The following is a 26,118-nucleotide window of genomic DNA, read 5'->3' on the forward strand; positions in this document are numbered from 1 at the left end:
CTGTTAAAATGCAATAAGAAAGCCTTATTTCATAAATATGCTAAATTGTGGTGTTATTACAGCAAAAAGAATTCATCTTTCTTTCTGAGTTATACCCAGTCCTCTGAGTTTTAATTAAACACCTTTACTTCTGTATTTTTATTTCACATGTAACATGCATGTCACTGCAGGTATTCAGCAGATGTGAAATCTTTAGCCTGAACAAGCTTTGTTTTTAAAACACCTAGAACATATGGTGAACATATGTGTTGATTAATATTAGTTGGATGATTAAGAAATAATATTGAGATTTTATTTACCAACAATAATAATAAAGCATATAATAAATTGTAATTTGGAATATTATAACAATGTTATTCTTATATAAATGACTACACCTCATAAATATGCAAATTTTGAATATTATTTCCCTTTTTTTTTTTATACCATATTTGTATAAAATAACATACTTATTGATACCAAATAAATGTTTTTAATAATTCCTATATATAGCTGAACTTTGTTATCCCAGACATGGATATTCCATAAACAATATGTCTGTAAGATTTAACATTTCAAAGCTCTTTTTTCTTGAAGTATTTTATACAGATTATTATTCCTTGTTCTGGATTCAATCAAGTTTGAAATAACCATGTTTGATAGTATACTGTACTAGTAATAAAATTTCCAAGTACTTGCATTTTACTGAAATGTATAAGAATTATGTAATCAAGTATACCTGAGAGTGTATCAATGTTAAAGGATATACAGGCTCAGGATAAGCTGTGAATTATTGTATACCTGTGTATATTTTTGACTTTAGATATTGAAGCCTTTCTTTTCTGCATTACAAGCAGCTGGTGTTCATTCAATCTTGATGTAAACCTGCAATAGTGCCTGACTATTACAGAAATCTCTGTCATTTGTGTTATTATATTTTGTTTCTTTTTGTTTTCAAAAAATTAGGAATAAATTTTTTTTATTTCAATCTTTTTTCTTTGCTTTAGTCATCTGATAAATGAGATTTGAAATTACTGTGTAATCACAAATTTTTGTGAGGGTTTAATTTTCACTGTGTTTGACAAATGAAGAGAGCCACAAAATTTATGTCCACAATGAAATGAAAACTAATCAACAATTCTTCATCCACGAAGTCTTAATTTCCATGAACCCAGAGTTTTTCCTGAAATGGCGGAAATTTGACCCCACAAAAATACTGTAAATGTATTATATTTGGTATGTACGATATGGCAGAAATTAAGGTTTCAGCATGTTAGTGCAGATTTGATTTAGCGCTAATTGAATGTGCTAGATATACTAGTAAATATATGATGTACAAAACATTTAGCTACAAGACATTAAGTGCTGTACATGATTTAACGGATCTGCTTTCCACCAAAATCACTAACTAGAATACACTACTAATGTAATATGTTTACAGTATGTGATTTAACAGAAGTTTGGACAAAATTGACCTAGCGGAATCAAAGTAAGCTTTTATATCTTGTTTTGATCAAACAGAATAGGTTTCGCAAAATGCACTGTCAAAGTCAACAAAAAAGAGATGAAACATATATATATAATTTACATTCTTCATACAAAAAAAAGAGGATGAACTGGTTTGTCAGAGCCAAAGAGACAGATATCAAACATACTCAAGACTTAGATTTTTTCAATGATTTATTTTCTAAACCTGTGGAAGATTTCAAATATGGATGGATTAAAATTCCTTTGCACATACTCATAAAAATCAGAATGCATCATCAGAAAGATATTGAACATAAAAAGGACTTTTCAATGACTAAAAATGTGGAAGATTTCAATATGAACGGATTTAGGTTTTCTTTGCATCTACTCATAAAAATCAGAGCACATTTTTTAGTCCTGAAATATGTGTAAATGTTTAACTGTTGTATAATAAGGAGATGGTCAATGTTTAAAGTAATGCAGCCGCATCATTCATTCTACAATCTCGTAGAGCTTGCGCCAGAACTGACGATGTGGCCTGACTTCCTTCGCGGTTCTTCCAGGACTTTAACATAGCGTACACCTGAAAATAAATTGAAACAATCAATACTCAATGAATTCAAATGTTTAAAAAGTTTAAATTCAAAATGTGGACAAGTTTTAAATTCTGAGTAAGTTGAGAAAAATAATAAATGATGGATGCATTAATACTAGTATCCTTGATGATAAAAGAGAGAATATTGCTAATCACATGGAATAAAATTTATCCTAAGATAGACTTATTTGAACCACATGGCTTTAAAACAAGAGTTTTAAGACTAGCTGTTAGCAGGAAAGGTTTCCACCTCAGGCTTGTAACTGGTACATACAATAACAAAATGAGCTGTTTCCAACCAAAAGCATAATTATATGTTTCATAAATTTTTAATAAGCTAAATATTACTAAAGGCAAACTCATACATGTATATGCAACATCAGTATCATGACTTTTCTCTACTATAAATACTTCCTAAAATGGTACATATAAATAAAACAAGAGATGTTTGTAAAACACTTATGGCCCCCCTCCCCCCAATTGGAATTTTTCTAAGTCCAAAAGGGCATAACTCTGTCAAACATGTGCGATCGTACCCAAAACAGAACCTGATCTAGATATTCATCTGATAAATCTGTATACTAAATTTCATTTCAGTATGTGCAACCTCTGCAAAGAAAATGAACAGAAACTGCAAATAAATGGAATTTTTCTAAGTCCAAGGGGCATAATTCTGTCAAAAATGGTGCGATTGTACCCAAAACAAAACCTGACCTAGACATTCATCTGATAAATCTGTATACTAAATTTCATTTCAGTATGTGCAATGGTTGTGAAGAAAATGAACAGAAACTAAGTTGATTGACAGACCAACCGATAAACAGCAGCAAAGCAATAAGCCCTCCCTTCTTCGAAGGGGGGCATAATAAAAACATGGGTAACAAGATGTCTGAGCCAATGCTCACCTATTATACCCCCGCTCTGATGTGAATTCTTAAGTTCAGTTATGGTCAGACACAGGGATAAAAGGGAAGTTGACATCGGATTCACACAAGAATGAATCCTCCCATAAGGCATATACGTAAACAAATATTATGCTAAAATTTCAAGCATCTGCAATAAGAAGTTGCAGAGAAAACTGTGACAAAAATTTGTTACTGACAGCTAGACAGACAGATGGACGAACGGACATGAGCTGACACGAAGAAACACAAGGGTATATATATAACAATATACCCTCCTCTCCTTCGGAGCAGGGGTATAATTAAACTGATTACATTAACCCCTTACTTTAATGAAATTTCAATGGAGCATTATTTAGAGTCAATTGTCGCACATGAAACAAATGTTCTAGTAGTGTACACCTCTCTAAATACAACATTTATGCAAGTTTGGTCTTTGAATTTCAGTTACTCAGGAATCGAGTTATTCCAAAACCTATCTATTTTTTATAATCATTCGGAACCTGCAAGATTTTATGCTAGTAAGTTGGCTAGTGTACATTCATCCTTAGATACATCATCTTTGCAATTTTGGTCAGCAAAGGGATTTTCTAGTGACCTGGGAATAATCTGAAGAAAATCTGGTATTTTCATTCCTGCAACACTCATCTGAAAAAGTTTGTTGGATTCAGACTATCATCAGCAACAGTCAACAGTCTGGCAGAATGCATCTCTAAATGCATCATCTATGCAAGTTAGCTTAAAACAGGGCTTATAGGTTCATTAGATTGCACTGGTCAATTATTTGAAAAGGAATTGTGGTCCAAAAAACTTGAGATGGTGGACAAAAGAAAGAGAAAAACCAGGCACCAGAGTCCAACTGAATTATCGTGCCCTGATTCACTAAAAAGGCTGACCATTTTATATTCATTTGAAACAAGAAATTAAGGTACTTTGCAAAGAATAGTGTTTAATGAACATAATAAATACTTGAAGATTCCTGGCAGAACCTAACTGTTTTGGAGTGCATGGTGCATGCATGTGTATACATTTTATAACCCAGATTCTCACCAGTCTAGCCTAATGCTTCTAAATAATTTAAGTTTATTTAATAGATGCATAAGAAGGAAAGAACCAAGATATATAAAAGATAAATAGTCTGAGTTCTGCTAGATCTAACAACTAAACACATATCTTAACCTTGTCACTTTGATTCTGAAAAAAAAAACACAACACTTTGTTTTATGTAACACAAACAGAATTTGAGGAACTGCATGCAGTTCTGTAATGATGCACACTGAAGTGGTAGGAATATTATTGTATTTTTCTAATATTCACTTTTACATACAAACACACTTCATTTCTTTTACTAATTAATAATGTAGCACCTGCCAATCACTTAAAAATATTCATTAATAGTCTGATCAGTACCTTTAGTATTTTAATTTAGTATGTGTTTAAAACAAAAATTTTTGTTTAAAAATTAAAAAACAAATTTCTTAGTATTGATTATTTTTTTAATTCCTTCCTAGTAGCTTTAATATTTAATAATAAGCTCTAATGTTTAACCAGTGCACCATTTAGGTGTACATGCTTGCAAGCCAGCCAAAATAGATAACCCCATACTAACTAGAAAAAGGTGACTTAGATGTTGATACTTTATTGTTAACCATATTGTAAATCAAGTAGGTATTATAGCACCTCTTTATCTTTAACCAGTGATAAATATTAAGCCATTGTATTTGTTTTTGATGCTCTGCATTCAGAATGGGCAGAGAAAAAAATAATATTAATAAATCTTTCTCTCCAATACATGTAATATGTTAATATATTATTAAGACATTAGTGGCCACAGATAAATTAAAAACCAATTATCACTGATATTAAATTCTCATTGACCTTTTCACTTGGATCCTAAAAATTGATATACATGAAGCATTCATTTTATTTTATCATATTTATATATCCAAGCAATGTTACACTCACTCTTGCTATTTTCATAATTATAATGAGTCATAATTTTGAGTTTTAATAAAAATAGTTGGCTTTATAAAATATTTCTAAGTTTAATTTTTTATAATTTTTTTTTATTATTTGCATTTGATCTCACCTGCTGGCGTTGGTCATTACTCCTGGATTGGAACTCTTCAATGTCTTCAAATTCAAAGTCCAGTTTGTTGGCTAATCTGACCCAGTCCTTGTTGTGGATCTTCACTGCTATTTTCTGAAGCACCTTGTCATCTGGAATGGGGCCTCCCATATTACTCCTGGGGGCGGGGGTGGGGCCTGTACTGTTGAACTATTGTAAATGAAAAAAATAATGAAAACCATCATTCTGTCCTATGAATAAAACTACTATACAATTGTCTCGATTTCTTACTCACCCCCACCCCCACCCAACTTTCCATTCAGCAAATGGGGTGGGGAAGGAAACAATCTCTTAAAATCATACTGTCAAATAATCTGAAATCCTTTGATTGAAGAACACATCCATGTTAAATCATGTACATATGTACTCTTTTTTATGACCCATGATAAAGCTAGAATCGATTCACTTGGTTTTAAAGAATAATTAAATGCAATCAATAAGTGAAATTTAATTAATCCTTATTTTTTAATTCATGGCATATTAACTCAATACTTATAGGAGTTTGTCATGGTGACCTCTTAAAACTACAAGCAAGGTACAAGTTACTTATGGATAAAAATTTAATTGCTTCAATTTTTTATTTATATTTCCCCAAGTCGATAATGACAAGTTCAAATAAAAAAAATTGTAAAGAGGTCACATTACTAGTTCTTGTCTGCAGTTCTTAACAAAGTATACAAATTATAAAACTTCTGTGAAACAAGTTCACATTCATAATCATTAAGTACACTTTCTAGTAAATATATATCATTTGGTTGATCCAGTGTGTACATGTTTATGGGCACTAAATATTATAACAAATTTATATAAACATTTGTACAGTCAAATGTGCATTGCCACTGCATTCTTTGGAAAAAAAGTTTAAAATAAAGTGCAAAAAGGCAAAATATTGTCTATGTTGTGTGCATTGAATAAAAATGTTTTGTGCAGATCCTAGTATAAACAACTTTGTCAAATAAATTTTATTTGAAATCTTACAAAAATTATTTTTAAGTAGGATTTAAAAAGGAATATAAGTTTTACTGACCAAATGGAAAAGCATTAAAAAATAGAAAGAAAAAAGTGTAACATTCAAAAGACATGTAGAAGTAATATATGCTTTTAAGGAATATATTTATATGTTTACTTGACTATTTCAACAAGCTGAAAGTCGTATTTGTTGAAGATTTAAATGCCTAATTTTTTCATGTAATTAAATTCCATTTATAAAATGTTGTGATATGTAAATGCATGAAGCAAGTGACTAATGTAAATTCAATGTGTACTATTATAATACCATTCTATTCTGAGTTTGTCTGCCAGATTGCATCTGTAAAATTAAAGTTATATTGTACAGTTCTTGAGAAATCCCTGTTGTGGAATCCACCAGTTTTAACCTTATAACAAATACTGTTATATTTACCAGTATTTATAGATAATTAGAAGTCTGACATTTAGATATTTGTATAAACCCGGGTCATGCTGATCAAGTTTGTATTCTGTTGACATTAAACCACTATCTTGATACATCTATTGCACCTGACTTGAATCTCCTGTCAAATGACCTCATTTTTACATTTCAGGTAAGAAAACAGGTACTAGTAAAAACAAAAAAAAAACAAAAAAAACAAGAGGCCCATGGTCCACATTGCTTACCTGAGTAACATGGCCCTTTCATCTTCATCAGCACAATTTTTTTTTTTACACAAAACTTTGATCACATACATGTATATAATTATGGCATAACCTTACTACCAGGGGTTAAATTTGAATAAAACTGAATCTTACACTATTTGCAGATGCTTCCATGTAAATATGATCAATCAAAGTTTCACTGTTCCTGACTAATAAAAGACATCAACTAATTATATTCCTTTGAAAAACTTTCATCTCCCACAACCAAGAGTACGTCATGATTTGAACAAATTTTAATCTACACTACCCAGGATGATTCCATATAAATATAATTGATCATAGCTTTGCTATACTTGAAAGGATTTTTTTGAAATCCTTTTGTATATTTTTGATCCCCCATTGTGGCCCAAAACTACTCCTGGGGGGTCAGGAATTGATGAACACTAAACTTACACTACCTGATTGAGGATTCCTTTGTATAAGTACATGTATTTCTAATTATAGCTTTGCTGTTCTTGAGATAAAGGTTTTAAAGATTTTCCCTAAATATGTATTCCTAATTATTTAACTTCAATCCTATGTTGTGATTACCCTATCCCTTAGGGATCATAATTTGAACAAATTCAAATATAGAGATGTTATGGATCTTTTGTATGTCATATCTTTTCTGAACCAGTGGTTCTTCTTGAGAAGAACTTTTTAAAAAGATGTCACCAAATTTTATCGAATTAATCTTTCCTTGAAAAAGGGTAATAATTATGGCTTTTCTTGTGAACAAATCTTAAATCCTCTTTATCCAAGGAGGCTTCTTGGCAAAATTGGTTGATATTGACCAAATGGTTTTGTAGAAGAAGTCGAGAGTGTGAAAAGTTTACAGACAACACATGACACATGATAGCTGATGACAGACAGACAAACGTCAGACGCTTTTTGATCAGAATAGCTTGCTTAAGCCTACAACTCAGGTAAGCTATAATATTGTGCTGACTCTTCAAAGATAATTTGATTTTTTTTCTTACCTCTGGAAGTTTGCTGTGAAGTTCTTGTCTCATTTGTGAGGGCAAAAGTTCAAAGTTCAAGGCCTCTTCCAGAAGAGGTTGTGGAATTTTTAGACAGCCTCTAACAAAATTCTCCTCATTTATTGTCCCTGACAAGATAAAATGAAATATGGAGATAAAAATAAAAATTTACTATAATCAAGCTCAGAGATCCACAAAACAAGGAAGAGTAAGCAGCCCCTTTCAACTGGTAACACTCACCATACACTCCTTCACATTTCAGTTCATGATAATATTAATATTTATGTTCCATTAATAATTAATTTAAATTTATATATGATAAGCAAAGATTAAATTCAAAGCTGTATGATATGAATGCTACCTTTGTTCCCTGGGTCCATGAATTGGTAGAGTGTATTAACAACTCGATCTATATTCTGTCAAAAAGTTAAATTAATTAATCACAGGAAACTAAAACAAAATAAAAAGGGCCAATAACAAACTACTATTGAGGATATTCAAAATAAAGTTAATGCATTAATTTGGTGTTCATACTAAGAAGAAAGTATATGGTAGGAAGTTATATATATTTAGCAAGATGTACTATCCCAAACTTCGTAAAAATTCTTTTAAAAACCTTGATATATGTACTAGACATTTCTTGATTTTGCCCATGATTCCACTCTCTGTAGTCTTACCCCTTTATCCTCTGGCTGGACATACACTCTCTCTATAATCTTTCTAAAAATGTCCTTTGGTAAATTATTCCCATTGTTTAACATCCGGAAAACACCTAGAATGAAGAATAATATATTGTAATGCATTTAAATATCTTTGATTGTCAAATATTTCCATATTATGTTTTTTTTTTCTATCAACAAAAATACCACAGGTAAAAAGTAAAAATACTTCAACTGCTTGTAATCTGAAGTTCTCTTATGCTATTAAGATTTCAAACCCATGCTGTGTGATGCACCTTTAAGCTTGTCTTCTGTGGTGGAAGTCTCACACCATTTTAATCCTCTGAGGAAATTTTCAAATGAAATTGTCTTTGTCCTGGGATTTACAAACTTTTTCATTATCTGAAATTGCAATTACATGTACATGAAATTAGTACTTGAACAAAAACTTGTGAAAATTAGAGACAATATTAAATATGTACGTACTATAATGAACTTATTGGAATCATCAAATACATTTGCATGAAATATGTCTATATGTTATGAAAAAAAATGAACAGTGTTTTAGGTGTTTGAGGAATAACATACATTTAAACATGTGTTGACATTATAAATTTGCATAATGCCATGTTTCCATGTGATATTGTCTTTCCATGCTAAAAAAGCAAATAAAACAACCAAAAGTATCTTGAAAGAAAGAAGTCACCAATGTTTAATATGTATAACTTATTTATCTTCACTAGGATTGTTTGCATATTATTTTGCATTAGATCTCTTACATTTCTTGAGAAGGCATCTTGATTGATTGTATGTTGAGCTAAAGCTTCTTCAGTGAGTTCTCCTTTATCTGTACATCCCAGCTGTTTAAATCGTAGCCAAAGTCTCTCCACCTCTGCAATACTCACTAACATATCAATAATAACATCTTAGCAATAATCATCAGTATAAAAACAGATACAAAACATAAATACAAAACAAGTTGTTAAAAAGATTCATTGATAATTCTAGGGCCAATTAATACATATTTAGGAAAATAAAAATGTTAAAGATGGAATTTCATGCATATGTCTGATTAAATTTATGATACTGATCAATGTTTGTAAGGGGAAAAATTGCCTTCATCATTTCAATGACATTAAAAGATACACATTATTTAATTTCAAATGGGGCAATTAACTTTGAAAAATTCCTCAATTTTAATACTTTTCAATATTTTAAAATTTCTTTCTTCTGGGTATCAACCATCCTAGCAATGCCGGGGTCCTGAGTCAACACGTTGCCGCTAGACCCCTGGCATATTTCATCCAATATCTGTGGGCTGACTGTAGCAACATCTTTCAGAAAAATTGCAAAACTTGATTGTTTTTCTTATCTCTAAACCAATCACATTAAGCCATTCTATTATAAACAACTTGTAAAATGTGCATTGGAGGTGTCAGCTGAATCCTTATCAGACTATTTTTGAAAGCTCTATATAATTTGATTGGTGCTTCTCAATGAGAGAAGCAAGCCCACAGATATTGAATGAAATATACCAGAGGTCTAACAGCAACATGTTGACTCAGGACCCTTGGCTTGCGAAGATGGGTATCAACCATCCTTGCAAATTATGCCAGCTAGGGGTCTGGAGTCAACACATTGCTGCTGGATCCCTGGCAAATTTCAGTTGATATTTTAGGTCTTGCTTCTGTCACTGAGAAGCACCAATCAAAATTAAAGCTTTCAAAAATAGTTCAATAATGTTAAAAGAAAGGATTCACTTGAAACCTCAAATACACATTGTTTATCGTAAAATGGCTTAATGTGATTGCTTGAGTTAGAGATAAGAAAAACAATCAAGATTTGTAATTTTTCTATAAGATGTCACTCCAATCACAATCTAATTAAAATTAGATGTTAGATCCACTTGCATACTCGCTACACTAACATCTAACAACATTCCATAGAGGGTCACGACAGAGGTCAAATTCGGAACAACTCTAGACATATTCCTTCACTAATATTCAATGTTTTTGCAGGCGACGATTTGATTGGTTGATAGACTTTGACCTCTGACGTGACCCTCTATAAGATGTTGTTAGATGTTAGTGTAGCGAGTACACGAGCGGATCTAACATCTAATTTTAATTAGATTGCTACAATCAGCTCACATAAAATTGAATGAACCTCCAGGGGTCCAATGTTAATGTGTTGACTCAGGGCCTCTGGTATTATGAGGATGGGTATCAACTTTTTATGTACAAATATGTGATAAATTGATTTACACAGTGAAAATCAACTAGCATATTATTTGACGCACATTCAGAGGCAACAGCGTGGATAGTTATCCAGTTTGGTTTCTTGGGATCGGTGTGACGGGTACATGCCTTAGACTCTGGAACCAGGATCTGACTAGTGAAGGCACCCATATTTACTGCATAAGAGGAAATAATAATACAGCCATTCAAAAGAAAATTGCACATAAGTATATACATATAGATCAAAAGAAATATATAAATTAAAATAAATTATCATTATCATACAAAAGCTGTTTGATCACGATCTTGCAAATACACTTGTAAACAGACCTAATTAAAAGTTTTTCAGCCTTTTTTTTGTTTACATGTTGATACGGCAAACCGGAAATGAAAAGAATAAACTAAAACACTGTTTGACGACAAATATTCCGGAAAAATATTTCTTTGGAAAATGCAATACGGAAGTTCCGGTTCTTAGTTCAAGGGACTAACTTGTTACACAGTTTGACCTTTGTAAGTACTAATATAACATTTTTTACACATTCCATGAATTAGAAATCAATTAACAATCATTATAGCCAATTTTTCCATGAACATTTTACATCAAATCTGCTTTGCAGCTTCAAATCGATGACGAAAAGTGCGAACGTGACAGAAACGTATGAGAATATGGCGTATTTTGTCAGTGTTTGCAAATGTCATGTTTAATAAACCGATTTCAACAAAATTTATCTGCCTTAAAATGTGATAAATGTGTTGTTGTAAGTGTTTTTTACAATGACTATCGTTATCCTTCTTCTATTTTTTTAATGAAATGTGCAATCTTTGTTTCCCTCAACAAAAAAATGATAATATTTACGACACGTGACTGAGAAACACATGTCGGTCATGGTCATGATCTTGATCAATTGACAGACTACTTCAAGTTGAAAGGCGTTTGCATTTTATTATTATTTTGTTAAATTCAAGTATTTTCTGTGTAAGAGGTTTATTTACTGCTCTGTTATATAAATGAACTACTTGTACTTTAGTAAATAGAATGCATTTAGGCAAGACGTAATTATTTTGCCAATTTTATTGTTCCCAGGGACAGGTATATTTCTAGTTAGGTCAGTGTTGTTACATCATGTGATAGATTAGTATGATTTTAGATCAAGGCTACTAATCTTTAATCCATTGACACAAAAAGTTCTGATGGAGATACATTCTTGTGACCTGTACCTGTTCTAAATATTAGGCCTAGATAAGATTTGTACCTTTCATCTGTTTGTGTCCCAATACACAACTGCGTAGTTTATGGTGCAGTATATGAAACAGACACATAGGTTTTCCTGCTCTTCAAAACAAGTTCTTTAGAGGTGCACAGATTTTGAATAATTTTTTTTTGTTTTTGTTCCTAAAGTGATACTGTGAAATGGAAGATCAGGCAAGTCAGATAGAAAATGCAATCAAAGAAATTGACAAAGTCAAGAGAAAGCTTCAGCAAAATGTCAGTGAGGTGAGTTAATAGAAGTTGAAATTTTAATTAAGAAAAGATAATATTTATTTAATATTTTATTTTTATTTAAAGTCTGGTACATCAACAAAGAACATAGAGTTTGTTATATTATTGTTGTTATTTTTTTAATGCATAAAATTTTAAAATATATAAAGAAGTGGGGATTTAAAAGAGTATCCTTTTTAGCTCACCTGAGCCGAAGGCTCAAGTGAGCTTTTCTGATCACATTTTGTACAGCGTCCGTCTAGCTGTCTCTCCGTCTGTCTGTCTGTAAACTTTTCACATTTTCGACTTCTTCTCAAGAACCGCTGGGCCAATTTCAACCAAACTTGCTGCAAAACATCCTTGGGTGAAGGGGATTCAAGTTTGTTCAAATGAAGGGCCGCACCCTCATTCAAGGGGAGATAATTGGGAATTAATGAAAATTTGGTGGTATGTTTTAAAAATCTTCTTCTCAAGAACCACTGTACCAGGAAAGATGAAACTTATGGGGAAATATCCTCAGGTAGTGTAGATTAAAGTTTATTTAAATCCTGACCCCCGGGGGGTAGGGCGGGGCCATAATGGCCGACCAAATTTTTACATAGAAATATATAGGAAAATCCTTTAAAAATCTTCTTCTCAAGAATAACAAAGCCAGAATTGATCATATTTATATGGAAGCATCCTCAGGTAGTGTAGGTTCAAGTTTGTTCAAATCATGACCCCTGGGGGTAGGGCGGGGCCACAATGGCCGACCAAAGTTTTACATAGAAATATATGGAGGAAAATTCTTTAAAAATCTTCTTCTCAAGAATAGCAAAGCCATAATTGATCATATTTATATGGAAGCATCCTCAGGTAGTGTAGATACAAGTTTGTTCAAATCATGACTCCCGGGGGTAGGGCAGGGCCACAATGGCCGACCAAAGTTTTACATAGAAATATATAGGAAAATTCTTTAAAAATCTTCTTCTCAAGAATAACAAAGCCATAATTGATCATATTTATATGGAAGCATCCTCAGGTAGTGTAGATTCAAGTTAGTTCAAGTCATGACCCCGGGGGTAGTCCGGGGCCACAATGGCCAACCAAAGTTTACATAGACATATATAGGAAAATTCTTTAAAATTCATATTCTCAAGAATAGCAAAGCCATGATTGGTCATGGGACTACTTTTGGATTTAAACTTTTTAATAATAAACCAATTTCTACTTTTTCCTAACCATAATGCTCAGGTGAGCGATGTGGCCCATGGGCCTCTTGTTAGCTCACCTGAGCTTTTCTGATCTCCCTTTGTCCATGACCAATGACTCCATCTAGCTGTCTGTCTACTTGTAAACTTTTCATATGCTTAACTTCTTCCAATTTCGCAATGAACCAGTACTAAAATCATGGTCCCAGGGGTGAAAGGTGGAACAAAGATAAGGGATGGAAGTTTTATATTAAAATATCAAGTAAATATCTTCATAAATCTCAAGAACTGGAACAGAAAAGGTGAATTTAAGTCAGAGACCCTTAGTTAGAGTTTGCAAAAATAGGATCAAAGTATGCATAATGCCTGCAGACAGGAAAAGGATGTCCTTTTTAATAACTGCACGGCCATGTAGGTCATATTGATATTAAAATTCTTCCATAGTGTGTATTCAGAGACCCCTTATAGTTAGGGTGGTCATAATATGGAGTCACAATTTTTCAAGGGAATATAAATATCTGAAGTACAACAGAACTAGAGTAACTCAGGTGAGCATTGTGGCCTATGGTCCTCTTGTTTACAAAATTAATTTGTTATGATAAAGATTTAACTTAGCTAACTCACTTAAATATATGTGTAATTACAGTATATTGTATGTTTATTCACCAATCAAGGGCCCTTAGGTGGCACAAACACGTACATTTTTTCAGTATGATTTTTAAAGTATTGTATATTGTAATTTCATATCTGATGAAAGATGTACAATACCACAAGTAAGATAATCATGAAAAATTGTTTTGGTGGGATCAAGAAGATTTGTATTAAAAAACTTTTTGATGCCCAGGTTAAACTACAAGTCCAGACAGCTGTGAGTCGTAATCTGGAAGCGTTTAGGAACCGGGAGGTGTGGCTCCTTAACCAGGTGGAGTTGTTACAGAGTGCTAAGGAGGAGGTGCTCAGTAACCAGCAGGCAAAGCTACACAAATTACTAGGGGTCATCCAGACCCAGAAGGGGGGACTATCCAAAGCAAGGTAATATGCAAAATACACAATGGAGGCAGTTACATTGGTTCAAATTGTTCTGGGGGAACGTATTATAAAAAGTAGAATTTTTTTAATATGTGGGTTAAATAGAAGATTATTTAAGAAGGACATGTTACATATGGTGATATGCTAGAGTATTCAAAATTTATATTGTTAGTTTGCTTGTATATTTGAGGATTTCAAAAATACGAAGGAAAAAATAATGTTTTTTAAAAGTCTGCATCCCAGATGCATGTTTCAAGCACAAATAATTGTTGAGCGTCAGTTTCTTTTATTTATTGTAACATCTGTGATTTCCTACAGAATTGATCCCACTGACCTGAAGCCTGAGGAATCGCCGTACTTGACCTTCCGCTGTGATGCCGGCTCACTCAGGGAGAACATCAACAGCTTTGGTAAGATAGACGCCAGCGGTCTGCCCCACTCCGTATTTGTTCCTGCGGGGAATCCGTCGACCAGTCTGCCGAAACATGTGGAGGAATATGAGGACCCTGATCACCACATCTTGTATAAAACCATAGAGGAGGTCCACCAATCCAAGACGTCCAACTCTTGTGTAAGTTTCCTTGGAGAGGGAGTGGTTGGATGGGACGGGGTAATTTTCATGTATAGCATGTCTCAATTCAGTGCTCGAGCTGTGATTCACCATTGTCGCCAATTGCGAATTTTTTTCAAAAGTGGCGAAAAGAAATTCATAAGTGGCGAAAATAATTTTTTTTATATGTACCATGTACACAATTTGTGTAGTCCTGGTTAGCTCCTTTGTTTATTCAATGTATACAGATTAGTCCCTGTGTTTATTTAATGCAGTAGAGGTGTGAAAACTGTAACCTACATGTAGGAAATCATGTCTCGCTTGAACGAACACAGCTGACTAGGTAGCTTGCCTGGAGCAATAAAGGGTTACTAAATTGCTTGAAATAATATAATTTGGATGAAACAAGGGGGGATAAAGTGTTATTAGGAGAGGAAGTTAGTAAATAAAAGATATTTATCAACAAAATCTGGATCTAAGTAGATCGTTTTTTTTTTAAACGGAAAATAGGGAAACATGACGAAAATTATAAAGAATGGTTTCAAATTTTACCTAATAAAAATTGAAAAATATGCACATTATACCATAAACTGACAAAGAGTGAAAAAGAAATTGATTTGGAAACAGAATTATCTTAGTAAATTATACTGAATTACTTACAATTACATGAGCTTGCATATTAAACCCTGCAGTCTCCAAGTTGTTAAAATAAAGTCAAGTTTTAAACCTAATTTTCATTACTTTTTAAGTATGCTTCTTTTCTCTTTTTTCTTAATTAATGAAATGATGAAAAATTCCATTTTTAAAAAATGTCACATATATTTACTAGGTCTGTAGCCCCCCCCCCCCCTTCCCAGGCAAAAAAAAAATTTAAACAAGAGGACATTTACTGTCAAGAGTTGGCTGATATCAATTCAATATCAAATTAATTGTGTAATTCCAACATTAGTTTTTATTTTTTAATGGATACTACCATAAGCTTTAAACATTACAATTTTAAATCAATGTCTGTGATAAAGATAATTAAAAAAAAATGAATAACATAAAGTGCATTGTATTGTCGAGAAATCAGATGCAAGTATGCCTTTCCTTTTGTCGCCAAAAGTGGCGAAAAATATTTTCGGTCCAGTGGGAGCCCTGTCTCAATTGCATATAAAAAGGGGCATGGATATGTGCTGAATGTAATATAGTGTACATGGTGAATGATGAAGTTTGTAAGAATGTTTGTATTATGAATATCAGGTACATGTAGCATATCCTTATGAATTTTTTGTTGAAGGATCGTTTAAGGAAAACTGATGCTGTCATAAATACCATGAAAACACATTTTCAGAAAATTTTGTGGTATTCATTTATAGAAATACTTGTTATTTAAAGAGAATGTAGAATTCTTAGAAAATGACCAACTTTCAAAATTTTCAGTTTTAACTTGTTACACTAAACACATTAAGTATCTGCTCAATTGTCAAGTAACTGTTACTTTTTATAGCACATGACAAATTTAAGTGTCTCTAAGTAAGTAGCTACAAGTGAGGTTGTTAACTAGGTATACATAAAATTTAAGATGGTCCTTGTTTTGTGTTGTAGATTGATGTAAAAATTCCCAAGCTTTCTCCTAATGCTGAGGACTGGCTGGCCAAGCCTTCCACCATTTCAAAGATGTCTGTGTCTGCCCCAAAATTCTCCATGCCAAATTTAAGCAACAAGAAGAATGATTGGTTGTATCAGTCAGGTGACAGCAAGGGTCAGGGGTCAGTGTGCTCCTTCACTGATAGTGTCTCCTCCACTATGTCAGATAAGGCTGTGTCCTTGACCTCCAGTCACAGTGTACCTTTGTCCTTGACCTCCAGTCACAGTGTGCCCTCCTTCTCCTCTCATGGGACTTTTTCCAGCACCAAGAGCTGGCTGAAGCAGATTAAACAGGACTTTGAGGATGAGGATGATTTTGAGATTGTGGAAGGAGGGGGATCAACTGGTAGGTGTTTTTAGATAAAGGCTAGTAACCCTCTCTCCCCAATCCCACCTCACCCCATTCCCCATTTACTACCACAAAAAATCAGTATGTTGACAGAAAAATGGCTTTAAAATTTTTGTTAGCCCAAAATATCTGAGAATCATTTATCAAATTCAGTTATATAGGATGACTGAATTAAAGAAAAATATTAATCCTGGAAATATATCAGTGGCAGTATATTAATTGATACATTAGTACATGTACTATCCCTTACCTATTTCAGGTACTCCAGAAATGGACACTGAGTTCCAGCATGATTTTGTGATTTCCCCCTCCCACTCTGTGCCAGACTTGCTACAGTGGAAGTACAAGCCCTCCTCCACGGTGTGGCTGAAGACTAGCCCCTCCCCCAGCTCTATCCACAGCCAGAACTCAACTCAAAACAAGACCCACAATGTATTCCAAACATACTTTGCTACAGTGTCCCAGGACACCAAACACTGGCTTGCCAAGAAGGTAAAACAATTTTTTTTTTTTTAATATCAAATTTAAGATTTTTTCCCCAGGATATACATGTAATAAAATCCAAGTTTTTGGTTGAACAAATTCATGTGCTGAGTTTTTTGCTCTCTTTTGGAAATATTTTCTGTTTTGAAAAAGAATATTTGTATTAAAAATTTAATCGATTTTCATTTATATGATGTGATGTTTTATTCTGCAGTCAGATAGCTGTTGTAGCCAGACCTGTCAGTCCAAGAAAGCCATGGACATAGAGAATTTGGGGTCATGTATAGGCCATGAAAATCCCAAGGCTAGTGACTTCACCTGGCTTTGTGCAGCTGAAGAAAAGTGTCATGGTATAAAAAATTTTAATAAAATAACTCATAACATATGGCCTTTTAAAAGAAATATAAATCTGGAATACATGAAAATAGCCAGTTTTAATATTTATATTAATTTTACAGATGTGAAGGAATGTTCTTCAGATCCCAGCTGTCTGGATAAATTCCTTCAAAAGAATCCATCCTGTAAACTCACCTTCACCACTCCCGCGGGCATCTCCAACAAAGTACGCAAAACCTACACTGGCCCAATAGATATTAATGCATGGTTACTGAAATCAGGACATGCCAAGTCTTCTAGCAGTAACACTCCCAATCCATTCAGCAAGTACCTTAGTAACACCAGTGAGCAGCTCTCTGATTGGCTGAAACCGATGACATCAACCAATAAAAAGGCTACTTCAGAGGTCGTGTCATTCGACCATATTGACACCAATCTAATGGCATGGGTTAAAGCTCCTGATAGTAAGATGGTAGAGAAGGCTACTGCAGAGGGCCAGATAACTGCCATACCAACTATTGCACCAGCAGAGAACCAGGGTTGGCTGATGAAGAAACCTGTTACAAGTACCTGGCTTAGTGGGTCCAGCACCAGCAAAAGTAAAAGTGAAAGTAGCAGCCTGTTTCAGAACTTTCAAGACAATAATTCAAAGTGGTTGCTTAAGTGATGAACCTATCATTTTTTCATTTGAACAGCCGAATTCTTCTTTGTGTTTAATAAGTTAAAAATAGTTTAAGATATATTTACTGTTGTATATGTAATTTTGGCAATTTTTTCCATTATTTTAATGAAAAGGCGGAGGGGTTGTTTAATGCATTCGCAAGTTAAATTGCAGCAACTAGAAATACTTTTAACAATTGGTGTTGCCAATAAATGAATGAACTGAGTTTGATTTCCCTGTAAATCAAAAGCAGAAATGATTGCCAATGATTCCATATGCATCAGGTGTTTATATTTTTTTTGGGTCAAAATATATGAATTTATAAATATTTAGTATATATTATGTATGTATTGAAACTATAAAGATAAATATACATGTATCCTTGTATTTTATAACTTGTACTAGTGCCCTGAAATTTTGGTTTTGAAACCTGCATGATTTTACTGGTGTATCTATGAGAATTGTATCTTTGATATTGAAGTACAAATTCAATTACAGTCTTATTCTAAAATGGGATTGTCATGCTAATATAGCGTCTTTCTATAACTAGGTTATCTTTCTTGAAAATCGGAACTCTTTTATGCAAGAATTTTTTCTATTTGTACTTCCGGTAGGTAAAAAAAAAGAGATCGTGTTTGTAAACAAGTAATAAATTCTGTCATTTGTGATCCTGGTGATGGGGAAATTATACTGCTGTGCCACGAACTGTCACAATTATAGTGGCAAAAATATTAAGGATAGAAAAGTGACATTACATCGATTCCCAGTTAATAAAAAACATAAAATGATATGGAAAAACCGTGTCAGCCGCAAGAATTGGAAGCCAACAAGTTGCTCTAGACTATGTTCCGAGCATTTCATCTCGCTGTCTGGTCCGACGAAGGAGCATCCATTACCATCTATTTTTCATCACAAAACATTTAAGACTACAAACGTATGTATTTTTTTTTATTTATCAGAATTGGGTAAATAAAATCAAGGACGTTTTTACCAGTTTCAAGTCAAGGTGTAATGACTCGATTATAGCATGAAAAGCAGCGTACCATGATGTATAGTGATACAATGAGGTTGTATCATGATAGGCCTATGTATTGTGATATTAATTTTATGTTCCCTGTGGTATTTAGTAGAAACTGAATTTCTCTGTTTATTATTTATATCAGATTATTTATATCAGATTATTAAGTGGAAGGGTGGGGATTGTAGATTTTTTTCATAAACTTGATAAAGTTTACAGTATATATTTATGTATCATTGAATTGAATAAGTTCGGAATACAGTAAATAAATATCAGAAGTAAATAAAGATGATCAGTTTTATTAGGTTAAAGTAAAAGAACTTCATTATTTGCCTAATGCGTCATTTATCGTGATACACAGGTGTACAATTTTCTACATGTACAATGATACGGTGCAATGTTTCGTGTATCACCACAAACTGGTATATAATTTTATTGTTACACCCGTAGTATAGACATATTTCCTTGAGGCTGAGAAAAAATCATTATAACTAATTAGTTTATTGAATGATGTACACCATATTTGTATGGATACTTATACTACACATATAAGACCTTTATTTTCAGTTTGACCAAACAACGGAGGTTTTAAAAGAAATAAATGACAATCAACAAGAAAATACAGTGAGATCAGATTCAGAGACCTCAGAGTCCGATTCTGCTGAAAACCCTAGTTTTACAGTTGATGCAAACAAATCTGTATTGGACACATCTGTATTAATGCACGATTACTGTGGATTGATAGAAACATCAACCTTATCTCATCAGAAAAATCAACTGACACAAACTGATGTTCAACAGAATGACAGCGTTTGTATTCAGACTATTGAAAGTTACCTTGATACATGTGGGAGTAATATGGTCTCTTCAAAAAAATTATGTGACAAAAGTACTGGTACAACCTTACCGTTTTTAACAGTTGAAGACTTGAAACAGGATATTTCATTTTATACTGGTTTGCCAAACAAGGAGACTTTTTATCTATTATTCCAACATCTGTCAGACTTTCATAAGTGTACAGTTCCTGATACTGGAGGAAGACCCAAAAAAATGAGAGATATTGATGAGTTTTTAATGGTATTAATGCGTTTAAGGTTAGGACTCTTAATTCAAGATTTGGCTAAAAGATTTAATATATCTGTGTCAACCTGCAGTAAAATTTTTAATGAATGGTTAGATTTGATGTATGAGCATCTAGACTTTTTAGTAGCTTGGCCAGAACGGAATGTTATCAAAGAAAACATGCCTGACAGTTTTAAACGAAGGTACCCAAATTGTCGTGTTATTATTGACTGCACTGAGATCTATACAGAAACACCTCAGTCACTCTCCAACAAAGGAAGGATGTATTCAGACTACAAGTCACACATGACATGGAAAGTGCTCATTGGAATTAGCCCTAGTGGAGTGATTACACATGTCTCCGATTTATGGACTGGAAGTACATCTGACAAACAAATCACAAAGTTGTCAAAATTAATTGAAAAATGTGAACCTGGGGATGCAATAATGGGTGACAAAGGGTTCCTCATTGCTGACCTATGCACTCCAAATGGAATTCATCTCATTATCCCCCCTTTAAAGAAACATGGTAGGCTAACTAAATCTGAAGTGGAAAAAACCAGAAGGATTGCAAATTTAAGAATCCATGTGGAACGAGCAATGGAGCGAATAAAAAACTTCAAAATTATTCAAGGTGTGGTTCCAATATCACTTCATGACAAAGTGTCCAAAATAGTGTTTGTTGTGTGTGCTCTCTGTAATCTCATGCCCCCACTTATTCAGTCATAGTATAATCTACTATGTAAATCATAAAAATAATGTATCTCTCAGAATAACTATAAGTATTAAGTACTTCATTGTGCAACATACTGCATATGTAGGGGAAAACTTGTTATTAAGTAGTTATATCATTTAATAAATAGCAAAAATCTACTTATGTTTTACATTATTTTTATTCGGTATGTCGATCATGAGCAAGTAAGAAATCAAGTGTTCCAAAGATCATAGCAATGATGAGCCAGAATGACTTCATTCATTTGCACTGCCATTTCTTATGCCAGAAAATCTTAAAATTCTACATTTTAAAAGATTCAGAAATATATCAATTCAGTTGACTGTTATTAAAGTAACTGTATGAATCAAGTTTTTAAAATAAATGCATCATGTCCTTGTATCATTGCAATGATCTTTGGTCTTGTGTAAAATTTATTACTATATTATCATGATTATGAGGTACTGTAATGTATGTACCTACATTTAGAAAATTAACATAAAGTACTCTGTTATAAATTTATTGATCAGATACTCACAAGTATTACAAAATATGTTGATTATGATACCAAAGTACATGTACACATACCCTAAATGCACAGTTAAGTTATGTAATACCTGGTCATGCTTATTAGGCCATAATAAATAAATTGCTAGATTCTCATCCGAATTTATTTAAAAATGAAGCCGTGAGCAGCTTTTACTTTAATTTTTTTTCAGCAGATTTTTTATTGACCAGGTCAATCGGTGTAATTTTATCTACAGTACCCGAATAAAAGTCATAGTAAAGGTTCAATTATCTCTTACTTCACATCATCACAAATCTTTTTCAACCAATGACCTTTGTTTAAAATATTATATGCATGTACCATATTACAGGAATTACCATCTTTTCAGCTGTCAAAATCATGCAGACTTTTGCAGGATTTAAAACAAAAGTACAATGGTAGATAAATACTGATCCCCAGAGAATTAAGACAGAGAAAAACAGAAATTAAAAAAAATCGAGGCGGAGGTAAAAAATCTGGGCGGGCAGGAATGAGAATCTAGGAATATTTTTATTATGGCCTTAGAGACTTTTAGTGACATGTCAGTACTCATCAAGATTTTAATTTAAGACCTCTTTTAACTCTGTCTGAAAAAAGTTCAGGTAATACTGCAGAACAATAAAAAGAATTAAGTTTCGGAAGAATTTCATTTTCCCAAAGATCCTCATCATATAAAATTTTTTCAAATTCAAGACCTTTATTGGTCCATACAATAAAGTGGCACCACTTTCTTTCACTGATGGCCATTACCCCTTGAACCTGATAATAATATGCATGATTTCTCTTCAACTGTAAATTTCCATTTTCATCTAAGATACAAAAAAAATTGTTACTTAAGGCCGCTTCTTTGGGATGCACATCTTTAAAGCTGTACGGACATTTTACTTCAATAACACCATGGTAAGGCTTGCAGTGAGGACAGTACACTAGTCCATCGGGGCTGGCACCTAAATGAGGTAGCGATTCTTTGACAACTAGTCCAGTCTCCTGGAATGTAAGTGGTGGATGTGTCTCCCTAACCTTGAGCAGGTAGCAGTCAATGGCAACTTTTTCATGCTCTCTCCCCCATTCCATTGCTTTGTTTGAAAAAGATGGACAGTATCCAAGAATATACTTAAGTAAATTGTCAGGTAAAGTCTCTGGTTTTCTCCGTACAATTTTACCAAAGTCTGAGGCAGTTAGTCTCCCATGCCTAGCTTCTCTCCATGTTGGGTTTATGTGTTGACCTTTGGTCATTTTATTAATAATTTCACACTCTTTTGCTGACACTTGAAGTGAACCAAAATACTGCATAAATTGTTGCTTACATTCATCCGAAAAAAGATCAACATTGTCCATGTAAGAGAAGGTTATATGGTGAAGTTCAGGTATTGATTTTGCAGTGGGGGGTAATGTTTCAGTACATGTAGTTGAAAAGTTTTTTAGCCAACCTGCCATTGGATTTATTTTCATAAGATTTTCTTTAAAAACTTGAACAGATGGTAAGGTTAGGTCTGGATTTTTCTCACTGACACTATATGAACATGATTTGTTTTTCCCCTTCGTCTTTGTTTTGCTGAAATCCATGTCCTGCGCTTTTTTTGGTGAAAGATTTCTGCTACGTGGTTTGATCCACTCGCATGCTTTTGAAGTTGGGGCAATTTTACCAGTGTGTTTTTTTACTGTTATGTCAACAATTCCATACAACAATGCTGCGATATGGTTGCAAGCACCCCCCTCTCTAGAAGTGAAAAAAAAAAAGAAATTATTAATATATTTTTTTTATATTTATAATCATTAAAACAACAAAGTGCTAGTACAGGTAGTATGTTGAATTTTATAACTGATGCAAAATGCACGGAAAAAGACACCTGGTACCAGTACTTTTTTCAAACAGTTCTCATTTAATGTACAAAGACATTTCATGCACATGTAGGCCTACCTGTACTGAACATATTTTTACCTGTCAGGCATACTTTGATATTATGCATTAGAAAATGTTACAAAGAGCAGTTTAAAAAAAATCAAAGGGCTAGGTTTGGTTTTTCAGTATATCACAGTGGCTCTAGCTTATTACATTAATATCAAGAATTTACATGTAATTTTCATGATTATATTATAAAACTTACTTACCCTGCAACACAGTTACATTCTGCTGTGTGGACTCTACCAGTGACTTTAGACAAGCACACCCAAGACCTGTACGCAGGTTTTTTTACTTTTGTCTTTGGTTGGAATTGATGGTAAGCAGTCACATTTTATAATACAATGTGAAGAGTCTTTTGTAACTAGATTAATTTCAATATTCTGTACATGACCTTCATCATAAAATATTTTGGCTTTAAGTTGTCGCCTTGCAGATTGTTGGTTTAAATCAAAGGTACGTTTACTTAATACCAGGTAATTGTAAATTTCGTTTTCCGTAATGTCTGGAAAATACTCGCAGTTAGTCACCCAGCCTTCCGTTAGCTTTGACGGTACTGGTATTCCTTCCCCAAGCGGTGTGATTATTTTGTCCTGTGGCTGTGCATGCTGATCTCCCGAATCGACGTCGTCGTGGTCTACATCTAATCCTAAGTCCCGTGCACCTTTAGCTCTCTGTATAAGTTCAGGTTTGTTTCCAAAAGTTGGTTGTTTACACTTTTTAAGAAAATCAATTAGTTGTCTCTTTGTCATTTTATCAAAGGCCTCCATTTTTAAACGATTTAGCAACGTCCTTGGCCCCTACATCAGCAACGTTTACCTACCGGAAGTTATAAACCTCCAATACTAGAGAGTGCCTATGGGGAGGTAACTAGGTTATCGAAAGAGGCTATAACTGTGATATTTTCTTGTGATTATTTTACATGTATGTAAACAACTTATTTGTTGTCTTTAAGATCACTGATTGATAATGGTATGGTTGTATGCATAAAAACATGGGATACAATAAATGCTTTAAAATTTAGGGAAATGCGTCATTTTAAGATCAAATCATAAAAACAGAAGATTAAGACAGAGTATGTAACGGCTCTGTCTATTAACTGGGTTGGTTATGGCTGAGATCAAATATATTTACAAGCTGTGTTACTTTGAACTCGATGAGACCAAGATAAAACTCCTAAACATATATTAGGATTATTGTGATTGAAAAGTGGCGGATACCAAAAACTTACTTAGCCATATTCTGTTTTCAAGATAAAGTACACCTGATAATAAATTTTTATCATTTAAGGAAATGCAAAACTGATGCTAAAGATTTAGTATCTGCTAAATACCCATGCCTTAAATTTATAAATGAAAGTACGCTCTTGTAGCTGCATCCTTTGTTTCTGCATTCTATTATCAATTTGGATTCTCTTTCCTTTTCATATACTGGTATCTCTCTTGGGCTGAATTTTGATGTTCTGCAGTTCAAAGGGATTTTCTCAAATATCCTTCTCAATGATTTGTTTTTCAAGTGATTCTTTACTTGATTCAATCATTTTCCTCATTTAGGTATAATACCTATGAGCCAAAACCTGAGGAGCTTTACTTTTCAGAAGTTCTTGTCTGTCATCCTTAGATAAGATAAACCTTTCACAATTCTTTATCTCCTAAACTATTGGGCAAATTTAAATTAAACTTGGCACAAATTTTCCTTGGGTAAACTTGGTCCATGCTTCTAACGGGAATACAATTTAAAAAAAAAAAGGCAAAAATAGAGTCATTTAAAAATATTCCTCTGAAGAGCCACCAAACAAGGAATGCTTCTAGACATAATGTAAATTATTTATTCAAATCATTGCTCCCATGTTAGGGCGAGACCTTCGTTGGGAATCAAGTTTTGATGTTAGGATATATTAGTATAGGACAAAATCTGCTCAAGATCAAGAGGACCGTGATTAGGGTGGGCAACATCCGGGATAAAAAAAAATCATTAGGGTCTCATTCGTAAAACTGAAATGATTTCGGTTGAAAAACAAGCTTCTAGAGGCAGAACTAGAAGAATGTTCAACAATTTCTGTGAATGAGTATTACAGATGCAGTACTGAGTAGTCCGTTTCCGCTTTAGACGTAAGTCCGTCTGTTACTTGTGTTGTACCCTCTTATCCGCAACTCCTCTATTACCACTAGAAATATATAGGAAAATTCTTTAAAAATCTTCTTTTTAAGAATAGCAAAGCCATGGTTGATCATATTTATATGGAAGTATCTTCAGGTAATGTAGATTCAAGTTTGTTTAAATTAGTGTTATGACCCCTTGGGGTAGGGCTAGGCCGGGTGTTGCTAAAACGCGGAACGGAAAACGGAACGGAACGGAAAACGGAAAATTTTGGTCAAACAAATAACACAGATTCGATATAAATCAGATAAAAGAGCAATATTCTTGTTGTAAAAATCATTTTATGATAAAAATTTATTGTAAACTATTATATATTCATGCGTCATACACAACTTCCGTGGAAAAAATGGTACTGAAAGAAATTCGACCCCCCCCCCCCCACACACACACACACACGAAATAGGAT

The 26,118-nt window shown here is 33.4% G+C and overlaps 4 protein-coding genes across 5 annotated transcripts; 2 read left to right on the top strand and 2 right to left on the bottom strand.

Moving 5' to 3' along the window:
* Window positions 1-1,589: 1,589 nt before the first annotated feature.
* On the bottom strand, window positions 1,590-11,989 carry LOC134229409 (uncharacterized). 2 transcript variants are annotated; one of them, XM_062711164.1, is made up of 10 exons: window positions 10,931-11,118; window positions 10,663-10,776; window positions 9,143-9,267; window positions 8,660-8,765; window positions 8,382-8,476; window positions 8,066-8,120; window positions 7,705-7,832; window positions 5,033-5,221; window positions 4,123-4,137; window positions 1,590-2,029 (listed from the first exon to the last, which is right to left on the bottom strand). In XM_062711164.1, the coding sequence occupies exons 2-10, from the start codon at window positions 10,769-10,771 to the stop codon at window positions 1,916-1,918; spliced, it is 936 nt and encodes a 311-aa protein (XP_062567148.1). In that variant the 5' UTR covers window positions 10,772-10,776; window positions 10,931-11,118; the 3' UTR covers window positions 1,590-1,915. The 2 variants fall into 2 exon arrangements, with proteins under 2 accessions (XP_062567148.1, XP_062567147.1); XM_062711163.1 differs by lacking the exons at window positions 4,123-4,137; window positions 10,931-11,118 and adding an exon at window positions 11,857-11,989 and having other exon boundaries at window positions 1,592-2,029; window positions 10,663-10,779.
* LOC134229406 (uncharacterized) lies at window positions 10,977-18,839 on the top strand. The gene is made up of 8 exons (XM_062711159.1): window positions 10,977-11,113; window positions 12,003-12,098; window positions 14,118-14,305; window positions 14,621-14,873; window positions 16,440-16,827; window positions 17,090-17,322; window positions 17,528-17,663; window positions 17,772-18,839. Exons 2-8 carry the CDS (start codon window positions 12,015-12,017, stop codon window positions 18,314-18,316), a joined length of 1,827 nt encoding a protein of 608 aa, XP_062567143.1. The 5' UTR covers window positions 10,977-11,113; window positions 12,003-12,014; the 3' UTR covers window positions 18,317-18,839.
* A 13-nt stretch (window positions 18,840-18,852) lies between these two features.
* Window positions 18,853-21,263, top strand: LOC134229407 (uncharacterized). Its single transcript, XM_062711161.1, has 2 exons — window positions 18,853-19,244; window positions 19,896-21,263. The coding sequence occupies exons 1-2, from the start codon at window positions 18,987-18,989 to the stop codon at window positions 21,117-21,119; spliced, it is 1,482 nt and encodes a 493-aa protein (XP_062567145.1). The 5' UTR covers window positions 18,853-18,986; the 3' UTR covers window positions 21,120-21,263.
* Window positions 21,062-23,875, bottom strand: LOC134229408 (uncharacterized). The gene is made up of 2 exons (XM_062711162.1): window positions 23,762-23,875; window positions 21,062-23,369 (listed from the first exon to the last, which is right to left on the bottom strand). The coding sequence occupies exon 2, from the start codon at window positions 23,213-23,215 to the stop codon at window positions 22,202-22,204; it is 1,014 nt and encodes a 337-aa protein (XP_062567146.1). The 5' UTR covers window positions 23,216-23,369; window positions 23,762-23,875; the 3' UTR covers window positions 21,062-22,201.
* Between the last annotated feature and the right edge of the window lie 2,243 nt (window positions 23,876-26,118).

Source organism: Saccostrea cucullata, unplaced genomic scaffold (assembly GCF_032062105.1).
Source record: "Saccostrea cucullata isolate Sc308-1 unplaced genomic scaffold, CSIRO_AGI_Scuc_v1 ctg368, whole genome shotgun sequence".
In the NCBI taxonomy this organism is placed as follows: domain Eukaryota; kingdom Metazoa; phylum Mollusca; class Bivalvia; order Ostreida; family Ostreidae; genus Saccostrea; species Saccostrea cuccullata.